The 10502-nt window shown below is 34.8% G+C and overlaps 1 protein-coding gene across 1 annotated transcript; it reads right to left on the bottom strand.

Annotated features, from left to right (window-relative positions):
* Positions 1–845: 845 nt before the first annotated feature.
* Positions 846–2813, bottom strand: LOC111778003 (cytochrome P450 71B34-like). Its single transcript, XM_023657645.2, has 2 exons — positions 1827–2813; positions 846–1529 (listed from the first exon to the last, which is right to left on the bottom strand). The coding sequence occupies exons 1-2, from the start codon at positions 2754–2756 to the stop codon at positions 912–914; spliced, it is 1548 nt and encodes a 515-aa protein (XP_023513413.2). The 5' UTR covers positions 2757–2813; the 3' UTR covers positions 846–911.
* Between the last annotated feature and the right edge of the window lie 7689 nt (positions 2814–10502).

The raw sequence follows: 10502 nt of genomic DNA, 5'->3' as shown, positions 1-10502 counted from the left end.
GAATCTTGACAGAAATTGAGTGTCGGCCTTTCCGAGCAAGGAGTTTTGTGTTTAGGCCTCGACTGAAGGTGGATTCCGACTGTGGTCCTACGAGATTCCACGATGACTCTTTCTTTCTCCTCTCAACTTTTCTCTCTCACTATTCTCTTCTTTTGAATATATTCAGATTTGGCATGCCTAGCCCCTGTAATGGCTGGAGGGGTAAAATCACCTTCTCTTCAATAGCTCACTTTCAAACGGTAAGAACTATTCTAGCATTACAATAGAATTGCAGTGGCCTGTTTATCAACCTGACTTCAAGTTAGAATTTTTTAATGGAGATTTACAAGAAGAGGTATATGTAGCACAACCAGAGAACTTTGTAAGAAAGAGCAAAGAAACGAAGATATACAAGCTGAGAAAGCCATGGTACGGAATAAAGCAAGTCCCTTGAGTTTGATATAGAAGATTGATGAGTATTTTCAAGAAAAAAATACATGAGAATTCAGAATGAGACTAAAGAAGGAAGATATAAGTGCTATTAACTCTATTATGGATAAACTTACGTGTTAAATGATAGTGAATTTGAGATCTCATATATATATATATATATAGATAGAGGTCTTTCATGTATATGGAGTTGAAAAATGGAGAGAGAAAGCTCTTGAGTTTGATGCTCTAAAAGTCACTTGATTTCCAAAATTTTTGGATTTTAGTTATAATGTAATGTGACATTGTAACTTGGTTGAGTAAAATAGTAACAAAGCTGCAGTTTTGATCTGATCTTGTATTAAGTTATCTCTTCTGAATATTCTTTTTCTAACGTTTTTGGCGCTTTATATATCTTAATTTATTGATAAGAAATATGAATAAAAATCGACTAATTAACTATTTTTTATTTGATTAGCTTAATTCTATTGGATAACCATAAATTAAAAATTAAAATTAGTCCAAAGGACTGGAATAAGTTTAAGGAGTGATTTCTTGGTAACCGTAAGACCACCATCCTCTTCCATATCTACATCTTCTTCCTTCATTCCATTCGGGAGTTTCCAATCAAAGCAAAACAACAAGTTAGCCAGTGCCAACTCCATCATAAGGGTACCCATGTTCATCCCAGGACATATTCTTCGGCCGCCTCCGAAAGGTAAGAACTCAAAGTGCTGTCCTTTGTAATCGATATTGCTTCCTATAAACCTCTCAGGAAAGAACTCTTCTGGGTCAGTCCAAGATTGTGGGTCTCGTCCAATGGCCCACATATTAATGTGAAGATGAGTCTTGGGGTCAATATCGTAACCGTTGAGCTTAAACGGGGAAATGGTTTCTCTTGGAAGTAGAAGAGGGGCTGGTGGATGCAACCTCAGAACCTCTTTCACTACCATTTTTAGATACTCAAGCTTTTCCAGATCCATCTCTTTCACTGAATCTTTTTTTATGCAACTTCTGATCTCATCTTGGAGCTTCTTCATCACCCTTGGGTTCCTAATTAGCTCTGACATGGCCCAAACAATAGTGCCTGCTCCAGATTCTACTCCGGCTAGAAAAATATCCTAGAAACCCATACATCCAAAGAAAAAGAAAATAAAACATAACGATAAAGAAATAACTAGAGGGTTATATCATTATTCATTTATGGGTCAACTATCTTCGAAAGAAGTTTAGGTAGAGAGATGTCTATAGGTACGACCCTTCCCATTTATTTTGGTTGAGATCCAATTTTTCAAAATTCTTTTTACATATATAAAATATATTTTAAAAATAGATAGTTTCTACTTTTGAATATAAAATAACTTTAATAAATCCAATAATATATAAAGTGGGCAATAATGAAGACCGTAATGTTTTACCATGATGAGTGCTTTAACGCAATCTTTGGTGACTTTTAATGCATCAGATTCAGAGCTTTCCCTTTCCATTCTCAGCAAAACATCAACAATGTTTTCTTCCTTCTTAGAACTCTTCTTGAAGTTGATACGATCCTCGACTACATGTTCAAAAAAGGCATCCATTTCACCAAAGCTCTTCTCCAGCCTCCCATGAACACCATTCAACCGATCAATAATCCAACCCAAAGTAGGAATGAAATCGGTCATCGAGAAGCTTCCAATTGCTGCTAATGCACTATGCATAACATGTTGAAAGTGTTCATCATCTAATTTTCCTCCGCTGAAGATGCTTCCGAAAGCAACTCTTGTTATTATATTTGCAGTGAGAGAATAGGATTTCTCACTCAGATCAATTGGAGCTGAAGAAGAAGCGGATTGAGTGATGGAGTTTAGAAGGCGCCCCACTTCCTCTTCTCTAATTTCCTGAAAAGATTGAACCCGCCGAGCACTAAAGAGCTCAAGCATACAAATCTTTCGGACGTTCCTCCAGTGTTCACCGTATGGAGCGAGACTCATGTCAAGATAGTTGTACGAAAGTCGTCCGTTGGCGTGTAAGGGAGGTCGGCTGCAAGAAGCAAGATCATGGAACTTAAACAACTCTCTTGCAGCGGCGGCAGAGGAGATCACGATGGTTGGGACAGAGCCCAATTGGAGGAGCATGACGGGGCCATATTTTTTTGAAAGCTGAGAGAGAGAGCGATAGGGGAGGGAGCCAATGAGGTGCAGATGGCCCAACAAAGGAAGCTTTGGAGGGCCTGGAGGAAGAAGCTTGTTGTTGGGGTTTGCCTGTTTTCTTATGGTTTTAAGAAGCAATAGAGAAGAACAGAGGAAAAGCAGAGGAACCCATATGATAAGATCATTAGTAGGCATAATTCTATCAACGCTAAGCATTTCCAAGCTCTACTCAGAGAGATAAAGATAGAGAAAGGGCTGAATGTGGAAGAACACCAAGAGGGTAAGGTTTATAAAGAGTTCAATTGCGAGATCTACAAATTTTCAAAAAAAAAAAAGTTCAAATTTTGTGTATTTACAAAAGTGTTCATCGACGTTCATATATTTTTGACATATCCTTTCGTATTATTGATGTGAGAATCTTCCCAGTGACAAGACGAACGGCCAAAAATGGCCTTTTCAAATGAGTTATAAGTTTTTAATTGCTGTCCATCTTTAAAAGAATGCTTTGGATATTTTGGGATGTTTCACCTAATTTCTGTTATGAACAATTGAGATTTATAGATTTTAGAATAACGTTAAATTATATGTTCAGTCATGATTTGATTTATCCAACTTCCCAATTAGATACCTTTTTCATTCCATCTTGTATGTAATAAATCTTTGAATTTTGTATACGAGATTATTTACTCGAACACAAAATTTAAAGTTTAATGTTAGAGGTATAATTCAAATTTATATTTAATGGAACAAATAATTTTTAAAAATTTTAAATAAGCTAGTGAATTCAAAACTGAAAAAAATTAAAAACCTATATAACATAAAATAAACAAACTTCGACCTTTTATATATAAAGTAGCCCCTTTGTGGTTATATGGGACTTTCTAGAGATCAAGTGGTAAGGTCATGATCCACATCGAAAGAGTGGGATAAGATAAGGTTGGTTCGGTTTGCTTCGACTCATTAAGCACATAAATATACTAGAAGGTCATGATCCACAACAATATGCTTCCCAAATAGTCTTTAAAAACGCGATTCATTAAGCACATAAATATACTAGAAGCATTAATTAACCCAAAAGACATAACAAGTCATTCATATAATCCAAACTTCGTTTTGAAAGCTGTTTTCCATTCATTTCCTACATGCATTCTAATTTGAAGATATTCAGATTTCAAATCAATCTTTGTAAATAGACATGAACCATGTCATCAAGCATATCGTCTAACCTATGAATAGAATGTTGATACTTTACCGTAATTTTGTTGATGGCTCTACAATCCACGTACATAAGCCACGTTCCATCTTTCTTTGGCACCAATAAAACTGATACATAACATGGACTCAAACTTTCTTGTATATAACTCTTCTCCATGAGCTCCTCTACTTGCCTCTGAATTTCTTTCGTCTCAGTTTGGTTGACTCTATAAGCTGGCTTATTAGGAATGACTGCCCTCGGAATGAAGTTTATTTTATGTTCAATACCTCTAATGGGAAGCAGTCCTTTCGGTACTTCATCTTGGAACACGTCCTCAAATTCCTATCAAAGAGATGGAAACATACTAGGCAAAGACAAGTTGTTATCATCAGAGACCAAACATCTTTCTTTGTACATAAGACAAGTTTTTATTTTTTATTTTTTATTTTTTTTTAAATTTCATTCTTATTTTCACTATTTTTTCCTCTCAATTCTTCTTCCATCAACTTTTTTTTTTTTTTTTTCTTTTTTCCTCCAACTTTAATTGATCAGCAAATACATCTATAGAACTAGGTACAAGAGTGATTTTTCTACATCTTTTATAGAATAATACCTAATGAAATAACCGTCCTACATGACCTTGGGTCTAATGCCTATTTATAGTAAAGATCTGGTAGAGATATATATGGTAGATATTTCGTAAAGATATGGTAGATATTTCATAAAGATATGGTAGAGATATATATATATATGGTAAATCGACTGTGTGCATTCGTAAAGATTTAGTAAACCAATATTTAATAAACGGAAACCATATATATATACCCCATTAGGTAGTGCTCTCAAATGTACTTTCTTCATTCTCTGTATTCTCTGTTGTTGTGCATACCTGAAGTCATCAGTAAAACCTTTAGCGAATATTACTCCTTGCATTTTCCCTCTCCTATTCCTTTGTGTTCATCTAGATCGAGTGTGTGCGTTGTTGTGCGATTCTAACAATTGGTATCAGAGTTAGGTGAAATTCACCACGATCTGTGAAGATGGAAAGTTCAAAGATTGCAATTGAGAAGTTCAATGGATCCGATTTCGAATTTTGGAAGATGTAGATTGAAGACTAGACCAGAAAGATCTTCACAAACCCTTGTTGGGGGTGAAGTCGGATACCATGGATACGGAGCAGTGGAAGCTCAAGGATCGTTAGGTCTTAGGGTTGATATGATTAATGATGTTCAGAAACGTGGCATTCAACATCATCAAGGAGAAGACAACGCCAGATCTATTGAAGGCGTTGTCGAATATGTATGAGGAACCGTCAGCTATGAACAAGGTGTATTTGATACAGAGGCTATTCAATCTACAAATGTTTGAAGGTGGATCTGTTGTTGATCATATAAACAAATTCAATATGATTGTAAGTCAACTGAGTTTGGTGGAAATTAATTTCGAAGATGAAATTAAGGCACTGATTTTGATGTCATTTTTACCCGAGTCGTGGGATATTGTTGTTGCCGCGATCAGTAGTTTCCGAGGATCTGAGAAGCTGAAGTTCGATGAAATCTTAGTGTAGTTCTCAGCGAAAGTATTCGCAAACGAGAAATTGGGGATTCATCTGGTGGTGCTCTCAGTATTGACCAAAGGGGATGAAGTAAATCAAAGGGCCCAAACAAAGGCCGATCAAAATCAAAGAACCGTAAAAATTTTCTAAATAGACCAAACATAACATGTTGGAGTTGTGGAGAAAAATGTCACTTTCGGATAAATAGTACAAGACCAAAGAGGAAGCAAATCACAAATTAGTGGATGACGATGATTCTATATATTCAGCATAAGACATTGGAGATGCTCTAATCCTCACGTGGACTGTCTGATTGAATCCTGAATTTTGGATTCAGGTGCATCTTTTCATTTGTCTCCAAATAAGGAATTCTTTCGAAATTTCAAGTTTGAGAATTTTGAGTAGGCGTATCTTGCGGACGACAAAACTTTGGAGATTGAACGAAAAGGGAATGTATGCATAAAAACTCCAGCAAAAAATCGGTGGACATTAAAGAATGTCAGATATATTCCTAGTTTCAAGAAGAACCAGATCTCTGTTAGTCAGTTGGATATCACAGGTTATGCAACAGAGTTTGAGAAGAGTTTGTGGAAGATTTTGAAGTGTGCTATGGTGGTAGCACGTGGCATAAAATCTAGAACTTTATACACCACTCTAGGGTGTATGAACATGGTTGCTGTTGCTGAGGGTACTTCAAATTCAAGTCTATGACATAATAGACTTGGAGCGTTAAAGAAATGAAGATGCTGGCTGCGAATGAAATTTGGGAAGGTTTAAAATCTGTTGATATGAATCCTTGTGAGAACTCCGTTATGAACAAACAAAAACGAGTTAGCTTCACAAATATTGTCAGAGAATTGAAGAAAGGTTCCAGAACAACGAAGCAAGTGACACATGAGCACGTGTTGAGAAGATCATCCACGACTATCAAACTACCATATAGATATTCACCTTCATTACACTATCTATTGTTGACTGATGAAGGGGAACCAAACTTTTCAATATTTGCATTCTTTTTCCAAGTGTTGAAAGTAGTAGACTTAAAAATAGCATGCCTTTTGGAGTTCTCCTTCTCTTAGCATGCCTTTTGGAGTTCTCCTTCTCTTAAGCTAGTTGCTCTTCGATTTTGACAGTAAGGTGTAACAATTCTTGCATATCAAAGTACGCTTGCCTATTCACTTGATGAGCAAGTTGTCGGTTTAACCCACCAAGGAATCTAGCCATTGTATCCTCCTCGTCTTCATCAATGCATGCTCTATTCATAAGGGCCTCCATTTCTTTGTAATATTCTAACTTTTAGATCCCTGTTGCAAAGTATAGAGTTTTTGTTTGAGCACTCGAGAATGATGCTTAGGAATGTACTTTTTTCTCATTAATGTCTTCAATTCCTCCCACGTTTCAATTGGTTCTTCATAATGTCTCCTCCACTCTGATTTCAAAGATGTTCATCATATAATTGCGTAATCACAAAATTTAGCATAGGAAGCTTCAACTTTCTTTCTTCACTGAAATTGTTGCAATCGAAAACATGCTCAATTTTGCTCTCATATTGCAAATACTCCTCTAGATCGGATCTCCCATAGAAAAGTTGGAATTTTAAGCTTTACTCCCCCGACTCCTCTTTCTTCTCCTCTCTCGTATTGGTACTCCCTCTCCATTATTTTTTGTGCTAAAATTTATCTACTCCCTCTCCATTTTTTTTTTGTGCTAAAATTTATCTATCCCTTCTTCTGCCTCTTTCTCTCCTCGACTGACATCTCTCCTTCCCCTAGGACTATGTCCCGCTAAAAGGGTGTCATTGTCATCTTCTTCATTTTCAACTTTTCATTCAAGATTACTTCCCTTTCTTGAAAATTACCTAAAGCTATTTCAATTCGCTCCATCCGGTCTGTCAATGTACTAATAACTTGATTCAAACGAGTAATGGTTCTAACTTGTGTTTCTCTCCACCTAGCTTCATTGATCTCCCCTTCATTTTCTCCGTCTTGGTTCATTATTGTCTAAACTGTAGTTAAATATGTTTAGGACCTCACACACTCAACTCACTGATTTTACACTTAGGGACATTCGTGTTTATTACACTTAAAGGTTGACTATTTGTGAAAGTGACTAAATTATGATCACGATATGCTAATATATGAATAAAGAAATTCTCATAGTAACAAACTATGCAAGGAAATCAAGATAAGTAAATTATGAAATAACAGCAAAATAAAACAAGAACAAACAAACAAGTGACACAAAGATATTTTTGAATAGAATTGCACACCAAAAAAAATGAATTCCAAAAAGAAAGGTAGTGAAGATTTTGAGAACAAAATTTGTGAAAATTTAGAAGTTATCTTTAAGGGTAAATTATGAGAAAAAAAACATCAAACACAAAGGTTCCATATTTAGATGGTTTAAGAAAAACTTAAATGGAAATTTATTTGATCTTCAAATAAACATGCAAATGGTAAAAAGAAATGATAAGGACAATTTGTAACCACAATATTAACAACAAAGAGTTCTCTTAATTTTTTTTTTTTTCAAAATCTAAATATGATAAGAAAATGAGAACAAAATCAAAAGATGATGAATAACATAAATGAAAGATAAAATCAATTCTAGAAAAGGCCACAAAGATGCAACCTAGGCTCGGATACCAAAAAAAAGGCAACCCTAATCCTCAGCCTAACGATTGAGCTTTTGTTCGAGCAATAACTCTTGAATCAAAGAAATTAACACCTTCTAATACTTTGGATCAACCAAGAGATAAACTAAAATTAAATTAGCTCTTAAGATCACAGATCTAGAAGCAAGATTTATAACTTTGTTCTAAATTGAGCCACTTCACAATCGCACAATACTTGATTGAATGGTTTGGATCCAATCTACCACAAGAATTACTTAGAAACTTAAAAATGGCAAATATATGCTCAAATTTCTAAGATAAAATTCTCACTTCAAGATCTCAATTTCATTATCCTCTTGCACAATAATTTATTTAGTCCCTACCCAAAAGAAATTTTCAACTACTCAAATGCCACTAAAAAATTTAGCGGCCATAATTTGCTCTCTCTCCCTCCAAACCAAGAATTACTTGAAACTTAGATATGCTCAAATTTCTAAGAAAGAATTCTCAGTTTAAAATCTCAATTTCATTATCCCTCTTGCATAATAATTTATTTATAGTCTCTCCACACAATAAATTTTCAACTACTGAAATGCTACTAAAAAAAATTAGGGGCCATAATTTGCTCTCTCTCCCTTCAAATCTCCACAAAAAAGAAAAACAAGTCTTCATCGGCTACTATTTCAACTATGCAATATTTACTTCCGAAGCTCCAAATGGTCATTTCTGAATCAAATGAATTTGTAACACATGAAATAATAGTTGAACCGAGCCTATCCAATTCTGTAGATGAAGAATGAATTCTTGTTGAATCTTCTTGGCCTTGGATCATGTAATAGGTGCAGTTGGAATATTTGGAACACTGTGATCCTAATCAGCTTCTCTTCAATAACTCACTTTGAAATTGTAAGAATTATTCTAGCATTAGCAACAGAATTGCAGTGGCTTGTTTATCAATTTGACGTCAAGTTAGAATTCTTTAATGGAGATTTACCAGAAGAGGTCTATGTAGCACAACCAGAGAACTTCATAAGAAAAAGCAAAGAAACAAAGGGATACAAGCTGAGAAAGCCATTGTACGAAATAAAGTAGGTCCCTTGAGCTTGGTGATATGTGGAAATCACTACAAAGAGAGTAAGATTTGGATTACCTTGTTGATTAAATATCTCAAGGCAAGAACATTGTTTGAGATTTGAATCACTCCACAAGCAAAATCGATCATGTCTAGCTTGAATGATTCTTGTTAATCAAATATCTCAACGCAAGAACACTTGTTTGAGATTCGAATCACTTCACTAGCAATATTGATCATGTCGAGCTTGAATGATTGATTCTACATGCAACCTAAACTACATAGAATTGCAAAGAAATTTAGCCATTGGCTAAAGAAAGCACAAATGTTTTTTTTTTTTTTTTTTTTTTTTTTTTTTTTTTAACTACATTTTCCAAGTCTTCTTACAAATACAACATACATATAGAGTCTCAAAATTAAACTATTAAAAGCATTCCAAGAGTTAGTAACATTCATACTTAATGACCATAATTAACTAATTGTACTCTAGAGTAAATAAAAAGTTTTAAAATACATTAATGAAATACAATAACTCTAAATTGTAATCCACCCAAAATTTATAACATGAAACTTCATTCTTCTTCAGTATGTCATGAATTGAAATATCTTTTGATAATTTCAACAATATTTTCTTCACATCTTCATTGAAGCATATTGTATGATTGATTTCTCTTAATCCATATCATTCTCCACTCCTTCAAGAGGATTCGTCCTCAAATCTATTTGTGAAACTTTGCTGCAAAAAATAAGTTATGGAAATAAGAAGGACCTCACAACACTTTCTCATGAGTATACACTCAAGGAATTTTAGGCCACTCTTTTTACACTCATTTACACAAATGAAATTCTCATTCTCACCTCTCAAAATTTTAAATAAAGAAAAGATTGAATTTTGAACTCTAGGTCGATTAAAAACTAAAAAGATAAAAATAAATAAAAATCAAATTGAGAAGAAATGTAAATGAAACATATATCCGATCTTGAGCCTGAAGCTCTGATACCAAATGATATGTGGAAATCACTACAAGGGGAGTAAGATTCAGATTACCTTGTTGATCGAATATCTCAAGGCAAGAACATTGTTTGAGATTCGAATCACTCCACCAGAAAGATCGATCTTGTCTAGTAACCTCGGCAGCTTCTCTTTTTTTTCTCTTTCTCCTTATGCTTTTAAGGAAGGGCTAAAGAAGACTCAACATTAAGACTAAACTCAATCACTTGAAGAACTATAAACAAGGTAAAGGTAAAGCAGTTTCAATTCTATTGCCCGGACTATTACTTCTTGAACAAGGTAACATGGAATAGGTGTTTGGTTTGGTTCTTGATCCTGAAACTGAAAGGAAAGACGAACCAATTCTATTGGTTGAACAATTAATTCCATTGCCTTGTGCAGTTATTGCGAGTTATTCTCAGAAGGTAAAGCTCAATCACCTGTCCTTTCGAGTCGAGCTACTTACTCATGAACCGGAAGGAAAGACGGGAGAGGAAAGACTCCAGAATCGGGGACTCCTTATGAATGAGAGTTT

The sequence above is a fragment of the Cucurbita pepo genome, chromosome 1 (assembly GCF_057944985.1).
Source record: "Cucurbita pepo subsp. pepo isolate OVF chromosome 1, ASM5794498v1, whole genome shotgun sequence".
NCBI classification, from domain to species: Eukaryota; Viridiplantae; Streptophyta; class Magnoliopsida; order Cucurbitales; family Cucurbitaceae; genus Cucurbita; species Cucurbita pepo.
This window is presented reverse-complemented; position numbering and strand designations above follow the sequence as displayed.